Consider the following 17,893-nt stretch of genomic DNA (forward strand, 5'->3'; position numbering starts at 1 on the left):
ATGGCGGGGGAGCGGGTGGAGGTGGACGGCGGGATCATGGAAGGGGTGAGTGCGGACCTCCAAGCCGTGCATGCTGTTACTTCAGTTCAGACTGGAGAGGAGCGCTTTGCCATCTGATGTCATTACTTCTGCATTCTACCCTCTGCAGGGCGGCCAGATCCTGCGGGTGTCTACGGCCCTGAGCTGCCTTTTGGGCCTGCCCTTGCGCGTGCAGAAGATCCGAGCAGGCCGCAGCACCCCTGGCTTGAGGTAAACTGGGAGGCTGGTTTTCGGGGCTGGAGCTTTGGTGATTCAGCCTGGGTCCTGGTATGTGTCACCTTGGGCAGTTAGTGGTGGCCCGGGCGGTGCTACGTTTTAAGCATCCAGGAGTAAGTGAAATAAGGCTTAGTTTTACCCACCTGACTCAGGTTGTCTTATTTCTTCAAGAATGACCTTTTAATGCTCCCACACCTCATCAGCGTTTGCATATGGGGAGAGCAAGAATCACCAGGAAGACACAGCAGGACAGAATTAGCAATAAGGCCAGAGGAAAATGCATTTTATAACTACTGCATCCTCTGCTGTCGTTCATTTTTGAATCGTTTTGTGAGAAAAGACCTTAAAATGTGCCCATTTCCTTTCAGACCTCCAGTTAGAATAAGGGCAGAATTCTCTTTTGTGAAAAGGGAAACACTTTGACATTTTCCCTTCCATTTGTTTGCCTTGGAAGCTGAGCGAACTACTAAATAAACTTTAGGAGTATGCATCAATTAGAAAGGGTTGAAGCTAGTCAAGATACCTTATTTCATCTATTCATTGTATTTTAGTAGGTCACCTACCATGCTGAACCTTGTGCCATTGGGATATCAGATACCAAAATGGTTTCCCAATGTGGACAGTGTTTGATGGAGCTCCCAGTTGTAAAACAGATTTGGAAGCAGGAGGGTATCCATTTTCTAAACCACATACCTACAGGAAATCTATGAACTTGGAGAAACGACTATAGTTATGGAAAGGCATTAAGTCTTCTGTTCATAGAGTCACTATGAGTCGACTCAATGGCAATCAATAACAACAACAACAACCACCACCATCTTTATTCTTTAATCCACAAAAGGCCCTTATTGACACGTGTAAATATTAACAATGTTCCATACCAGTCTAAGAGTGTAATTCATCAATGCTGTTTTAGATAGAATAGATTTTTTAATACTATTCAAATGAGATTGGAGACTTTTTAATGGTAATTTTACTGGTTTTCTTTACTTCTAACTTGTAACTCCATCAGGATATGTGTTTGTAGCCAAAATAACTGGTCTGAAAGGAATCCTTAAAAATGATATATTAGGTGAGTTCTGGTGGTAGCTTAGTGGCAAGAAGCTGCACTGGAATCCTAGAGGTGACCAGTTTGAATCCACCAGATGCTCTGCTGGAGAAGGAGGGACAACCTCCTCTAGGACCAGTCAGATCCAATTTGATGGTACACACAAAAAATAATACAAATTTTAAAAAGAATTTAATTAAAAAATGATATCTTAGCAGGTAGTCACAGTGCAAAAATGAAACTCTAAAACAACCTGTGAGAGCCGCAATTCAAATGGGTGTATGCATACCCATGTTTATTGCTGTGTTATTCACAATAGCAAAGAGATGGAAGGAACCCAAGTACTCATTAACAAACTAATGGATAGAAGAACTCTGGTACATTCACACAATGGAATATTACGCAGCATTATAAAAAATGTCTAACATTACACAACATGAGTGAGCCTGGAAGACATTATGCTGAATGAAATAGTCACATAAGAATAAATACCATTTAACACTGCTGTTATAAAAGAAGACTGATGTAGGGGGCTGGAGGGTGAATAGGGAAGGAGTAAAGAGATCATAAACATTGCATTTGAATAGGGAAGGGAAGGAACTGTCTAAAAGGAATGTATGATTAGACATTGTATGTATGACAAAAATCTGGAACAAGAGGTGCATTGCAGAGTAGACTAGGAGCGGGGGGAAGGGAAAGGGAGGAATATATGCAACAATGAATGAATAAAACCCCAAACTTTCTTTGAAATCACCATTTTTAAAAAAGGTATACCCCCCAAAAAAACCCCAAAATAGAAGTTGTGGCACTTAGTTTGATAGACATTGCTATTTTCTTGCCATTGGAGTTTGATAAATATGTAATAGAGTGTGGGAGTGTGGGCTGTCTTAATGTACACATTTTGATTCAGTATTATGACCTGAAGGCCTCAGCATTTATCTGGACTGGAAATGATTCGAGATTTGTGTGATGGACAGCTGGAGGGGGCAGAAATTGGCTCAACAGAAATAACCTTTACACCAGAGAAGATTAAAGGTGGAACTCACACAGCAGATACCAAGACAGCAGGGTATGTATCACGCTTTGTTTAAGTGGTCACTACACTTGGGCCCGGGTTTGTGTCCAGATTCTGCCACTTGCCTCTGTCTCATTTTTTATTGTTTAAAATGGAGATAAAATGTCTACCTTGCTGAGGGGAGCTCTGGTGGCCTAGTGGCAAGAAGCTGTACTGCAATCCCAAAGGTACATGGTTCGAATCCACCAGATGCTCTGCTGGAGAAGGAGGGACCATTTCCTCCTGTACCAGTCCGATCTGATTTGACGGTACATATACAAAAAATAACAAAAAACAAAAAAAAATTAAAAAAAAAAAGCCTACCTTGCCGGAGAATAGTGTATATGAAATTTTGGAGACCAAAGGGCTCGTTAAGTACAGCATCTGGAATTTTTTTTTCTTCCCCTATTTGTAGGGTGCATGTTGATTTCTTAAATTTTTTATTTTATTTTATTAGAGAGTATATGTGTGTGTGTGTGTGTGTGTGTGTGTGTGTGTGTGTATACACACACCATCAAATCAGATCTGACTGGTACAGGAGGAGATTGCCCCTCCTTCTCTGGCAGAGCATCTGGTGGATTCAAACCGCATATCTCTGGGATTGCATTGCAGCTTCTTGCCACTAGGCCACCAGAGCTCCCCTTGATTTCTTAAATATTTTTATATTAGAAAATTGACTGTCAAACTTTTCATACTCTAATTATAGCAACTTTTATATAGTAGCACATTTAGTTCTTTGCTTATAATAAATTATGAACCATATTCTACTGTTGCTATTAAATAATGTAGAGTCGAGTACAACTCCTAGCGACCCTATAAACAGAAGATCTAAACCTTGTCCTATCCTGTGCCATCCGTATCATCTCTGATATATTTGATCCCACTGTAGCTGTCACTATATCAATCTGTCTTGTTGAGGGACTTCTTTCCTTCACTGACCTTTTCAAACATGATGTCCTTTTCCAAGGAATAGCCTCTCTTAACAACATGCCCAAAGTTTATGAGACGAAGTTTCACTATATTTATCTCTAAGGAGCACTCTGGCTGCACTTTTCCCAAGACATGTTTGTTATTCTCGAAGTTCATGGAACAGTCAGCACTCTTCACAAACACTACAACTTGTTTTTGCTGTCTTTTAATAGGTATTTTTTAGGTAAGAAGTAGCTTTGCCAACCCAAAGACAAACAGTTCAAACCTACCAGCTACTCTGTGGGAGAAAGAAGAGCAGTCTCTTCCTGTATTATTTGCAGCGTCTGAAAACCCTTTTGAGAGTCAGCTGTGAATTAGTTCCAACACAGCAGCAGTGAGGTTTAGGCAACCCTAAGGACCCTTGGTAATGCAATACAGTTAAGCGCGTACTGTTAACCAAAAGATCTACAGTTAGAACTCACCAGCCGATTCTTCATTAAAAGATATGGCAATTTGCTCATGTAAAGATTTGCAGTCTTGGAAACAATTCTACTTCATCTGGTAGGTGTGCTATTAGTTTATATTCAGGCTGATCTGCTAAAAGATGGTTTTACAGTTTATGTGGCCCTATTTAGACATTTATGCATATGATAATTTTTTTCTCCTTAGGAATTGATACCTAATAGTTAAACTAGATGTACATTATTCTTTTATTGACAGTTGGATTTTTTTTTACAATTAATTGTGACTTTTTTCTTTTTAAATTATTTTTTTGTAGGTGTACCGTCAAATTGGATCTGACTGGTACAGAAGGAAATTCCCCCTCCTTCTCCAGCAGATCATCTGGTGGCTTTGAACCTAATACCACTGGGATTGCAGTGCAGCTTCTTGCCACTAGGCCATCAGAGCTATCTTAATTGTGACTTTTAACTGATAGCATCTTTGTACAAAATTCTATCCATTAATTAGAAATTTGATGAACTAAGAAATAAGAAATGATGCTTTCAGCTTTGTACCAGTTTCTGAAAGGACTCTTTTAAATCGATTAGAATTTTTTAATTTAAGAAAATGTTGGGTGATAACTGAGATTTGAATTGTGCTATAAATACACCTTTATGAAATGGAACCTGCTGCTAGGCAAGGGGAGAACTTTCCTGCAGGGATTAAAAGATTTTGCTGTATCTTTATAGTAATGGTATTATTTAGACTACTCTGTACAGAAAGGAGAAAAGTTAGAGATAACAAACTGTCTAGGAATTAATTACAGCATAAAATTAGAATTTTTAGAGCTGCAAAAGGAAAACTACCAAGTCCACTGTCAATGAGGCTGTCCTGAAAAATAGTGAACCTCCATCATGTATCTGAATCTGTAAATCTTAACAGGAGCAGACAACCTCATCTTTCTCTGTCAGAGCAACTCATATATTAAAACCTTTTAGTTAGCGGGTGAACACATAACCCACTATTCCACCAGGGGTCCTTAAAATAAAAAGCAAATATACAAACTCATGGCTATTGGGAGGGAGCCAACTCATTACTGACCCTGTGCTGTATTTCCAAAGCTGTAAGTAGAGCAGAGCTGTAAGATGGAGCAGATGACCCATCTTTCCTTTGTAGGGCCCTGGTGGATTCGGTCCACAAGGCAGGTGCAGCCTTTGGGTCAACAGCACAGCCCTCTGTGGATTACTCCATCAGCGCTCCAAGAAGAGGGGAAGTAGAAACCATATAATCCACAATTACTTACGCTTTATAACAAGGAGATCAAGTCCTTGTAGAGTTGAGTAGTTTACCTAGTCATAACTCAGAATCGTAATTAGAGTCTAGGTTAATTGACTATGTTTCCAGTAAAGCTTGCAGGAAATTAAGGTTGAGAATCCAACTCTGTTTAGGAAATTAAAATTAGAATCTTCACAAATAAATAAACCTTTTTTATTCCGTTCTACTAGCATTACCTCTCTTTGTTCTTGTACCGTATATTTCTTCAGAGGACTTTCTGTTACCTTTGCAATTGTTTTGTTCTTATTGTTAGTTGTTAGGTGTCATGGAGTCAAGTATGACCCATAGTGATCCTGTGAACGATAGATCTGAACCCTGTCCTCTCCTGTACCATCCTCACGATCTCTGAAATACTCAAACACACGGCTGTAGTCACTGTGTCAATTCATCTGGTTGAGGGTCTTCCTCTCTTTGGTTAACCTTCCACCTTTCTATGCATGATTCCCGCTTCAGGGAATAACTTCTATCAACATGCCCAAAGTATGTGAGATGAAACTATCACCTTTGCCTCCAAGGAACACTCTGACTGCATCTTCTCTAAGACAAATCTGTTTGTTCTTTTGGCAGTCCAAGGGATTTTCAGTAATCACCAAAAGCAAAGCTCAAAGGCATCAATTCTTCTGCTATCCTTATTCATTGTCCAGCTTTCAGATACATAGCAGCAAGTGATTGAAAAGAACATGACTGAATCAGGCTTACCTCTGTACTCTAACATCCTTGTTATTCAGTAATTTGAGGTCTCTTGACTGCAGCCCTAAAATTAAGATTTTCCTTACTGTTCCTAAAATCTAACTGTATTGGAAGGAAAAGCCTGTAAATCAATGCTGTAGGGTTATATAAAAGAAACCTTTAAACATTAAATTCCTAGAAAGGCATAAACAAACAATGACAAGTACAGTAGTTGAAACCAGTGGTTTATAGTGAATTAGACATTTCCAAGTCTTTCTTTCATTTGCTACTACCCTGAATTCCTTGAGAACAGGTATTGTATTCTGTTAGCTTGGGGTTGGTTTGTTTTGGTTTTTTTTTTTACCATGTCTAACACATTGCATTCAGTAAATATTTACTGAATTAATGAAGTCCTTTACCGGTGAGACTTTTTCCTTTAGTAATATGCATCATTGTTATAGAAAGGCACATATGCATCATTGTCATAAAATATGTGTAGAGACTTGTATCAAACTCTTCTAAATGTCAGTCTGTAAGTATGATTATTTTCTCTTGATTTTGAAGAAAGGGAGGTAACAACATACTAATCTGATTAGATATTCTCATTTTAAAAAAAAATATATTCTTAACCCTTTCTAGTGATACTCCTCATTGTTTGATTATAAGGCTCAAACAGGCTAACAAAGCAAATCTTTTTCCTATTTAATGTTTAGATATCAGTTCTTAAAAGTCTTATTTAAAATGTTGTTTTATAGTTGCTTCTATGATGATGAGAACTACATCTTATTTGATATCTAAAACAAGGTACTTAGATATCATCGGTTGGATATTTCAGGACTTTGATGATTTTAAATATATTTTATAAACTGCTATTTTCAAGGATCCTTTAGTAAAAACATTGTGAAAGGGTATGATTTTTATGTTTAAAAGTAATTTCTTTCACATTTTTTAGTAATGCAAAGAAAAGAACCTAACCAAAGTCATGCAGCTAAGAAATGTTTAGCCTAAGACTCAAACCCCAGCTGGCCTATCACATAAAGGTAGTTCTGTATACCGTGCATTTCTGTAAGGTGCAAGGTATTTTTAAGCTCAAAGGTATGGACCTACCTTTTTATCTAGATTTCAGCTGATAGTAATATATAGCTTTAAAAAAAATTCAACCTTTTAAAAAAAATATGCTCGACCCTCTCTGCCTTCTCTTTAGGAGTATATGCCTCTTGATGCAGGTCTCAATGCCCTGTGTTCTCTTTGCTGCCTCTCCATCAGAACTGCGTTTGAAAGGTGGGACCAATGCAGAAATGGCTCCACAGATTGATTACACAGTGATGGTAAGGGCTTTTTTGCTTGGTTCACCAAGATTATCTCACATAGTCTTTTTGCATTCCCATTCTTTATTTAAATATATTCTGTTAATTTTTGTGTGCTTTCCTGTTTATTTCTTTATAGTGTCCATTTTTTTTGCTACAGCAGAGGGTGGAGACTTATGTTTATTTAGGTTTCTGTTTTATCTTAGAACAATGTTAAAAAATCTCAATTGTAGTTATTATGTAAATTGGAATTAGAATTAATAGAGGAGAAAAAAGTCAAAACATGTTTTGTCTGTAAACTTAAGACAGTAAAATCCAGTACTAGTTTGCTAACCCATAAGTAATAGGAGGAGGACAGAAATACAATGTTTTTTTCCTATATGTTTATTGAGGTTTAATTAGTTATGGTAAGATTTGTTCTGTCACTTCTATGAGTTTTAATAAACATGTGCATTCTTGAAATCATCACCCATTCATTTCATCACATGAAATTTCATTACTTAAAAAAATTCCCTCATACTCCTTTGTAGTCAACCCTACCCCATCCCCTAGCAACCATTGATCTGTTTCAGTTATAGTTCTACCTTTTATCTCTCTTTGGGTGTCATGTGTAATATAGTATGTTGTTGCAAGTAACAAAAGTTCATTCCTTTTTTATTGCTAGATCGTATTCTACTGTATGTATGCACTAATTTGTTTATCTGTTCATTTGTTGAAGTACATTTAGGTTGCTTTGAATTTAGGGTATAGGTTTTTAGCTTATGAGCTATCGAAGCGAGCACTAGGGTGTAGGTTTTTGTGTGGCTGTAATTATTAAACTAATTAGTTTAAGAGGATGTATAAAGAGACTTAATGTCTCATTTTCTCTAGTAATTCCACTAAAACAAAATACAGCAAAGTTAAATATCACAAGTATTTAAAAAGACCATTCTTTGTATATGTAATAATGAAAACTTAGGCAGTGGTTAAGTAAATGATGATAGACTATCATGTATTCAGGTATTGCATAGGAAGAATTTTATGATGTTGGGAAAATGCTATGTTTAGAGTGTTAAACGGAAAACAGAACAGTATATATATGCAGTAAAATTTCAAATATTTAAATAAATTGAGAAAGCAGGAATACTTTTCACAAAAATGCTTAAATTTCTTTCACTGTTATATTGAAAAGAGTAGAAAATACTAGGTTCTGGAATAAAATAATTACAGTGATCAAATACCAAATAGCATGAGTCTGGAGGTATAAATTTGGTGTATGTGTGTGTATGCATGTATAGCCCTGATTAATTAAATGTTGTAGTTTTAATTTTAGTTACATATAAGTTATTTCATTTGAAAAGTAGAATTTGCCTAGGTATTTTTTAATATTATTATTTATCTGCAGTGCTTAATGCCTAGCTTCATGAAGAGTACTTTTGTTTAATAAATGACTTTATTATGCATTTACTTATTATTGACTATTGGTGATGAAAAGTACTATAAACTGATTTTCCAGGTTTTCAAGCCAATTGCTGAAAAATTTGGTTTCAAATTTAATTGTGACATTAAAATGAGGTAAGTTGCTTGTTAGCCTTTTTATTGAAAGTAAAAAAAGTTTAGACTTTAGGAAACTCACAGATATATACATATATGGTAGGAAATAATTATATTTAGTGCATTAAAAATAATAATCAGCAGGGGCATGGGGACTCAAAAGCAGCTGGACGTGTTATTCATTTGTTTCTTGGGGAAAATGTTTTTCAAGGGAATTTCCACACTGAGGCTCCTTTGTATCTGGTATAATGGGCACTCCAGCACCAATGAATGCTCATTGTGTGTCCATAACTGGATGAGGCTTTGTGGGGTCATAAAAGGGAAGAAATTTGCCTTTCTCCCACAGCACTATTTATCTCATTTTTTTCCCTAAGAAACATGTTGGACATACAGGTTATTTCTCTTTAAGCTACCTTTTTACCACATGATGACAAAGCCATATTTCATGGCATACCGTTTAAACTTTGCAGTTTTAGATTTTGGCTTTTTTTCTTTTCTCTTGTCCTTTGAACAATATATTCTAATAACTTGATTAAAATGAAAATTCTCACTGCCATTGAATTGGAAGCTTCTCAGAGCTGACTCTCTAGTGGGTGTCAGAAATTGCAAATTGGAAGGAGATTGCCCATTCTTCTCTTGCAGAACTGCTGGTAGATTCGAACTACCAGAGAGGTGTAGCCTTTGGGCTAGCAGTACAGCTCCTAAGTCTGCTACTAGAACTCTAAGAGCATGATTGTTACTTAAACCTGCTTTATGCTTCTTTCTTTGCTCATATTATTTCTTGCTGTTTTCTCTAAAAAATTGTAAATCCTACTCTTACTTTTTTAAAAGATTGAACTGTTAAAAAAAAGAGACTCATTCCTTGTGTGAACTGTCCAGGCACATGCTTCAGTCGGAATTTGTGCTTTACTTATAGTCCTTGCAGCATAATTTGTTTTTTAAGAGATCGTGTGTGACATCATCTCCTTAGTAGATAATGAGCTCGTTGGGTGTAGGAGCACTGTCAAACTTATCCTTTGTTCCAAACATATTCTTTTGAATAAATGCCACTGAATGTTTCAGTTGACATTTTATTTGTGTTCAGTTTCTTAAATGTTTACTGAACACCTACTCTGTATCAGGCATTGATTTTAGGCCCTGAGACTATATCAGGGAACAAAATATGCAACGTTCCTGCCTTTGTGGAATGTGTATCATAATAGCACTGTTGAATAGAAGTGTTGAGGTGAAATCATGTTCTGTATTTGCACTCTGCAGTACTGGTAGTCAGTCACAAGCTACATGTGACTTTTAGCTCTTAATATGTGGTTTGTGCAGTTTAAAGTTGACTTTAGTGTTTGCTTAAAGAGTCCTGTAAAGCTACTATATTGGACAGCATATATTTGAATATCATTCATGTTATTTTTTTTTAGTACATACTGGACTTTCTTTTTGTCATGCAATCAGTTTATTTGATGATTTGCCATATTTTTCCATAGGGGCTACTATCCAAAAGGGGGTGGTGAAGTGATTGTTCAGATGTCACCAGTTAAAAAGTTGAACCCAATAGACTTAACTGACCGTGGCTCTGTGACTAAGATATATGGAAGATCTTTTGTTGCTGGTGTTTTACCACTTAAAGTAAGTTGTCTAGGTGTTCTCAGATGTGTTTATATGTCTTGATAAGCATGATCATTGTATTTTGAAACTCTTGAAACAATTTACTCTTCTATAAAGTTTTCTTAAAAATCAGTGCTCTTGAAACCCAACTCTTTGTTGAATTATATAAATATTTTTCTGAAATTCAAGGGTTTAAATAATTCATGTATATCAATATTGTTTTATGCATTTGTGAAAATAATCAGTTCCCAATTTATTTTACTCTCTTTTCCATCTTGCCAAAATAGGTAGCAAAAGATATGGCGGCAGCAGCCGTGAGGTGCATCCGAAAGGAGATCAGGGACCTGTACGTTAACATCCAGGCGGTGCAGGAAACGAAGGACCAAGCCTTTGGCAATGGAAGTGGAATAATGTAAGAAGATACACTAACTTTCTCTGGGGAACTAGTTGAGAACTCTGCAGTAATCTATTTAAATTAAAAGATTCTTTGCTGACTTTTTTATCTGTTTTAAAGAGTTATAGTTTTATGAAGCATGGGACATTTCCCCCTCAACAATATGATGACTTAAATGACCATTTTATTCTTAATTTTTTTCCAGAGGATATTTTGTCTAATAGTGCATTTATTCTCCTTTATTGCCATGAAGCCAGAACTGCCTCATAACGGACCCTCTTGTATGTTTTTGGAGGCTGTAAAGTCTACGGGAGAAGTTTGCCCATCTTTGTACCCTAGCACTGCTGGGGGGATTCGAACCAGCTGAGAGATGCCGCCTTTGAATTAGCAGAGCAGCTCCTATGGACTATACTCAGAGCTCCCTAACGCATTGTTAGGATCTGGGTTTTTTTAATAATAAACTTAAATATTTTGACTAATCAGAAGTTGTTTGTCTTTGAAGCTGATCCTGGAAGAACTATATTCAGGAGCTTCTATGTATCTCAAAGTTAAAGAAATATTAAATATGACAAGGACCCATCTAGAAAAGAAAATAAATTTACTGGGATTCATGTTACAGAAATTACTACTATATTGATGTTTTGAAATACAAAAGTTTCCTTTATAACTATTTAAATTTTAAAGTTGCCTGTTGAACAATGTCTTCCTGTAAGGATTTATAGCCTCAGAAATCTGATACAGGGTCACTGTAAGTTGAATATGAACCAATAGTAGTGAGTTTGGTTTTTGATATTTTTAAGAACTTAGAGCAAAAGCGTGCTTGATATATGACATTATCTAAAAACTAAACCAGAAATCTCTCTGTAAAGACCTTTTTATTCAACATCTGTTTAGTACTGACTATAGTGACTGGGGCAATGGGATTAGGTGTGTCAGAATTGGTGAGACAGACACAGGACAGGGCAGGCTTCAGAGCTGCTGTACATAGGGGTGGCAGATGATTCAATGGCACATAACAACAACAGCAGCTGGTGAAACGATACTCCTTAGTGCTGGTGGGTGTATTACAGCTACAGGGGCTTTTCTTACCTGTGCATGGTTTATGATCTTGTGTGACTTCTCCCTGTCAGAAGTGCCAAAGGATTCTAATGCCATCCATGATTAAGACTGAAGGAGAATGTTACTCATAGGCTCCTTTGTATAAAAAATTTATTTTTGCTGCATGATCTCTCCCTCACTCATTGCTGTCGAGTCAGAACCAACTTGTAGTTGACCCTTTAGCAGGATTTCAAATGCTGTAAAACACATGGGAGGAAGAGATTGCCCATCTTTCTTCTGAGGAGCAGCTGATGGATTTGAACCACTCAACTTTGAGTTGGCAGCTCAATTCCATATGCAGTAGGCTCTCAGAGCTCAGTGCATGCTTCTTTTTGTTGTTAATGTGCCATTGAGTTGACTGTGTCTCATAGCTACTCATGAGCAACAGACCTTTACCCTGTCTTATGGCCTCTTCAATTTACTTGAGCCCATTGTTAAAGACTCTGTAACAAAATGTGTCAGTTCATCTTGTTGAAGGTCATCCTCTCTTTCGCTGACCTACCTTTCCAAACATGATGACTTGAACCCTCCTAACAATATACCAAGCTATGTGAGGAGAAATTTCACCATCCTTGCCTCCAAGGAACACCCTGGTCTCACTTTCCCCAAGACAGACTTGTTTGTTCATTTGTCAGTCCTTGGGACATTCAGTATTCTTATCCATAACTCAATGATTCTTCCTCTGTAATCCTTCGTCATTGTCCAGTTTTCAGATGCATAGCAAGTAATCAAGACCATGGCTTGGATAAGACGCATCTTTTTCTTTTGCTCATTAGCACTTTAGGGAGGTCCCTGATGGCAAATTTTCCCAATGTGTTATGTCTTTTGATTTCTTGACTGCTGGTACCAAGGGCGTTGATTGTGGGGTCCAAGTAGACTGAAATTGTTGACAGTTTTAGTCTTCTCCCTGTGATGTTGCTTATTGATCCAACAGAGAGGACTTTTATTTTCTTGATGTTGAGATGCAATCCATATTGAAGGCTTGAGTGCTAGACCTTCTGCAGCAAATGCCTCATGTCTTCCTTGCTTTTTTAGTATGCAAGGTTGTGTCATTTGCTTAACACAAGTTGCAGACAAGTCTTCCTCCAATCTTGATGCCACATTCTTCTTCATAAAGTCTCACTACTTGCATACAAACCACATCTAATTCTACATATTTAATAATTCCTGGTGGTGTAGCATATACATGTTGGCTGTTAACCCAAAAGTTGGTGTCATTATTTCACCAGACCCTCCTCAGTAAAAAGATTATCAGTCTCCTTCCATAAAGATAGACAGCTTGTGAAACTCAAAGGATTGCTGTGAATTGTAATCAACTTGAGGGGAGTAGCTTTTGGTATTCTGTTTGAAAGAACCCTCGTAGCACAGAGGTTAAGTACTCTGATTTTACTCAGAAGGATGGGAATTTGAAGCTTCCATCTTCTGTGGCAGAAAGATGTGTCAGTCTGTTGCCATAAAGATTACAACCTTAGAAACCTTATGGGGCAGTTATCCTTTGTCCTACAAGATCGTAAGAGGTCAGATTGACTCAGTGATGATAAATTTGTTTTTATTGTCTTGTGTCCTGTTTGCCTTGACATTTTAGAATATATTGATAACACAGGAAGTAATACTTTTTTGTTTCTTCATACAGTATTGTTGCTGAGACATCTACTGGATGTTTATTTGCTGGATCATCGCTTGGTAAACGAGGTATAGATAAATGATGGGGATCTCTATTTGTAAATGCTACTTTACAGCTTTAATTACCTGACAGATTAGAATTTTGTAGAATGATAGCAAGTTAAAAGGATACAGTAAGGAACAGTTAAACTTTCAATCATTATGTCAGTTTTATACTTTGAAAAAAATTGAATCTATAGAAAAGTTGAAAGAATATTACAATTAATATCTTTATGCCCACTTTTTAGAGTCAATGTAGTGAGCATCTAAATATGTTTCTGTTTCTGAAACATTTCAATATAAATTACTTGCCTGGCTCCTAAAAATACTAGAGCATATATTTTCATAGAAATATACCTATGTAACCACAATACTCTGTATCTATACAAAGTATTTATCAGTTACATTTAGACATAAGAGACATCTGACATAGCATGCTGTCTACAAAATACTCTCTAGAGCTGTGTCTGTGTGTGTAATTGTGACTCATGGCAATCCTGAATGCCACAAATGGAGTACTGCCCAAAACCATGCCATCCTCACAATCATTGCCATAGTTGAGCCCATTGTTACAACCAGTGTATTATTCTATCTCAATGACAGTTGTCTTTTTTTGGTCTCTAATAAAATTGGGAAAGTCTGCAGCCAGAGACCTCTCCAGAGTCCTGAAGAGCAAAGATGTCACTCTGGAGACTAAGGTGCACCTAACACAGGCCATGGTCTTTGCAATCACTTGCTATGCGTCAGAGAGCTGGACAATGACTAGGGAGGATAGAAGAATTGATGCCTCTGAGCTGTAATGTTGGAGAAGAGTATTTAATATACCATGGACTACTAAGAAAATGAACAGGTTTGTTCTGGAGAGGGTGAAGCCAGGCTGCTTCTTGGAGGCAAGGATTCTGAAGCTTCGTCTGACATACTTTGGACATGTTACAAGGAGGGACCATTCCTTGGAGAGAGATGTCATGCTTTGGAGGCTGGAGGGACAGTGCAGGAGGGGAAGACCCTCAATGAATGAATTGATTCAGTGGAGTAATAGGTGTGGGTGTGTTGGAGACAGTGAGATTGACACAGGATAGAGCAGGGTTTACGGCTGTTGTACATAGGGTCGCTATGAGTCGCAGGCGACTCAATGGCACATAACAACAACAGCCTCTCCTTAGTATGTGAGATAAAGTGTCATGTCCTTGCCTCTAAGAACCATGTTGGTTGCCCTTTCTCCAGGACATATTTGTTTGATCTTTTGGCAATACATGGTATATTCAATACTCTTTAAAGGCTATATATAGTCTTTTATGTTTATCAGTAAGTGTTTCAAACCCTCTATAATTGTTGTAACAAAATTGTACATTCTGTTTGGAATTTTTTTGAATGGACTTAAATATGAATCTTCAAGTTGGTTGGCTGGGGAGTTATTCTCTATACATTTCTTTACAGAGACAAGTGAACATTTCCAATAGTGCATCTCTTGAAACACCTCTGTTTGTCTCATCTATTCCTGAATCCTTGTTTTTCTCCGGGGTAGTCAGTGCAGCTTGAACTGCCTCTTTCAGTACCATGAGTTCTTCATCATAAGCTCCTATATGAGAGGTTATGATGACCAAAATGGTTATGGATTTTTTTGGTACAGTGATTGTGTATTCTTTCCATTTTCTTTTGTTGTTTTTTACATGTTCAGTATTTTGCCAATTAAATCTTTCAGTTTTTGAACTTAAGGCTTAAATTTTTTTCTTCAGTTCTTCAAGCTTGAGAAATACTGAATTTGTTCTATTTTTCTGATATTTCACATTGTTTTTAAATTGTGGTTTTAACAAAAGTTTACAGAAAGGTGGATTGTTCATTCATTCTTTGTTGCACATTTTCCTCCCTACCCCTCGCAGTCTACTTTTCAGTGCACCCCTTGTTACAGATTATTATATGTATAATGCCTAATCATATATTCGTTTCAGACAGTTTCTCCCTTCATCTACTCTAATACAGTGTTCATTATCTATCCGCTTTTCTCTTTTCCTATTCTCACCCCAACTCCCGTCAGTTCTGTTTTATAACAGCAGTGCTATGCAGTATTTATCCTTTTGTGACAGAGATATTTCACTCAACAGAATGTCTTCCAGGCTCATCCATGTTGTATAATATTACAGAAGTTCACTGTTTTTCAATGCTGTGTGATATTCCATTGTTTGAATGTACCATAGTTTTTCTATACATTCATTTGTTGATGAGCACTTGGACTGCTTCCATCTCTTTGCTATTGTGATAAAGCTGGCCCTCCAGTGGGTTTCCATGGCTGTAAACTGCGTAGAAGAAAATCACCCATTTTTCTTCTGGCTGCTGGTGAATTTGAACAACCAGAGCGGTGCAATCTGTGGGTTAGCAGCACAATTCCCTACAGACTAACTTGTATATGCTGTTAAAAAATGACATGTTATTGGCATGCACAGTTCCATCATGTAATCCTTGCATTGTTTCTGTCACCAAGGCTTTATTTTCCAGCTGCCCTTTCCTTCTGTTTTTCAGTTTTCCATTCCAATCACTGTTAATTATTACTGTTAATATCTTGATACAGTGTTTGATCAATTTCAAGTTGCTAAAAATCTTCAGTTTCTTCATTGACACTGGGGATTGGTATGTACTTTTGAATAATAGTCATAGAGCTTGGGGTTTTTTTGTTAGGCAGATAGATAGTATCCTATCACTAAGTAAGAACAACTCTACAACAGGGGGTTTAGTTTTCATTTTGGAAAATGTTATACTTGCGATCTTGAATTTTCTTTTTAACAATGAATGTGGCACCATACCTCTTTAATTTTACATTCCTGGTGTAGTAAACCATGAGATTTTTCTTATTGGAAATTGTCATTGCAGCCCATTTCATCTCTAATGCCTAGTGGGTAGGCCTTTTTTATATAAAAGTTGGTTATGGGAAAGATCATGTGTGGAAAAAAAAGGTCAGTTGAGTAGTGCCTAAGTGTAGTTTGTAGCAGTTGGATTCTGAAGGATAGGTTGTTTTGATTTAATTGAAAGTTGGGTGTAAGCGGTTTGGGTGTTTTTTATTTTGTTAATTGTGTTTGGGGAGGATATTGTTCTAGGTGGTACAGCACTTGTCTGTCTGTTTGCTGTACTGAAAAACCTTGGGGTTATTGTGAAACTGAAAGCTGTGCCACTGGTGTGTCAAATACCACAAGGGTTACCTATAGTGGGCAGGTTTCGGTGGAGCTCCTTGATTAAGACAGACTAGGAAGCAGGATTGGCCATCTACTTCCTAAATAACAGGCTTTTGAAAACCCTATGAACACTAAATGAATGAGGATAGTTATAATAGTGTAGTCATAGAGCCCAGATTTGAAATAAGTTGAAATGAAGAAAAATAATAAACATTGTTTAATAATTGGAACATGGAGTATACATAGCTTGAATGTTGGAAAACTGGAAATTGTTAAAAATGAAATGAAACACATGAGTATTGGCATACAAGACTTTAGTGAGCTACGATGGACCAGCTTTGGCCACTTTGAATCAGATAATCACATGGTATACTGTGCAGGGAATGAAAAACAGAAGAAGAATGGTGTTGCATTCATAGTAAAAAGGTCAATTTCAAGTTCTATCCTAAAATACAGTGTTGTGAGTGATAAAATAATAGCCATACACATACAAGGAAGACCCTTTAACAAGACTTATTAAAATATACACTCCTATATATCTGGACCCAAAGAGGAAGAAATTAAGAATTTTTACCAAATCTTGCAGTCAGAAATTGACCAAACATACAATCAAAATGTGTTAATGATAATTGGTGACTGGAATGCAAAAGTGAGCAACAGTGAAGAAGGAATCGTTGTTGTTAAGTGCTGTCAAGTCTCAGGAGACTCATAGCGACCCTATGAAGGAGAGTCCTCAACGCTTGTGTGTCTCTCATCCTCTCTCCAGGTTCATAGGGTTTCCAGAGGCAAGCTATTACTATTATTATTTGAAGCTTGTTTTAATTGGGGTGTTTCACTCAACACTGTCCACCATGGGTTACCAACCATTAACGCATTTGACACACCATTGTCACAGTGTTCAGCCTCACAGCAACCACAAGTTACCACTGTATGGTCAGTGGACACACCAGGGCTATACGACCTAGAGAAATGTTCGAACAAAAACAATGAAAGACAGGCCCGAGGTCTGTGGATTAAAAGTCACCCACCTTGGTTGCATCGCTTTCGTCCACTGGGCCAGTTGATCACTCTGTATGTTAATGTTATTGGAAGAAGGAATAGTAGTTGAAAGATAGGGCTTGGTGATAAAAATGAGCCTGAAAATAGAATGATTGCATTTTGTATTTATAATAATTTATTCATTGTAAATGACACAAATTTGACAACTTTACACACCTGATAGGCTGCTTAGGAATCAGATTGACCATATTTGTGAAAGAAATTATTGGAGAAATTCAGTATTGGCAGTCAAAACTAGGTCAGGGGTGGACTGTGGGTCAGATAGATCATCGATTACTTATACGCAAGTTCAAACTGAGGCTGAAGAAAATGAAAATTAGTCCACAGAAACCAAGGTATGATCTTCAGTTAATTCCATCTGAATTT

At 37.1% G+C, this 17,893-nt stretch overlaps 1 protein-coding gene across 1 annotated transcript in view; it reads left to right on the plus strand.

The window, feature by feature from the left end:
- Positions 1-17,893, plus strand: part of RTCA (RNA 3'-terminal phosphate cyclase) — a 38,612-nt gene continuing 20,719 nt past the window's right edge. Inside the window, exons 1-8 of the mRNA XM_006882444.1 lie at positions 1-45; positions 149-249; positions 2,229-2,372; positions 6,916-7,039; positions 8,514-8,572; positions 10,030-10,171; positions 10,438-10,562; positions 13,276-13,334. Coding sequence (XP_006882506.1) covers positions 1-45; positions 149-249; positions 2,229-2,372; positions 6,916-7,039; positions 8,514-8,572; positions 10,030-10,171; positions 10,438-10,562; positions 13,276-13,334 — 799 coding nt within the window. The remainder of the gene's footprint in view (positions 46-148; positions 250-2,228; positions 2,373-6,915; positions 7,040-8,513; positions 8,573-10,029; positions 10,172-10,437; positions 10,563-13,275; positions 13,335-17,893) is intronic.

The sequence above is a fragment of the Elephantulus edwardii genome, unplaced genomic scaffold, assembly GCF_000299155.1.
Source record: "Elephantulus edwardii isolate Elephantulus edwardi_28Jun2011 unplaced genomic scaffold, EleEdw1.0 scaffold00020, whole genome shotgun sequence".
NCBI classification, from domain to species: domain Eukaryota; kingdom Metazoa; phylum Chordata; class Mammalia; order Macroscelidea; family Macroscelididae; genus Elephantulus; species Elephantulus edwardii.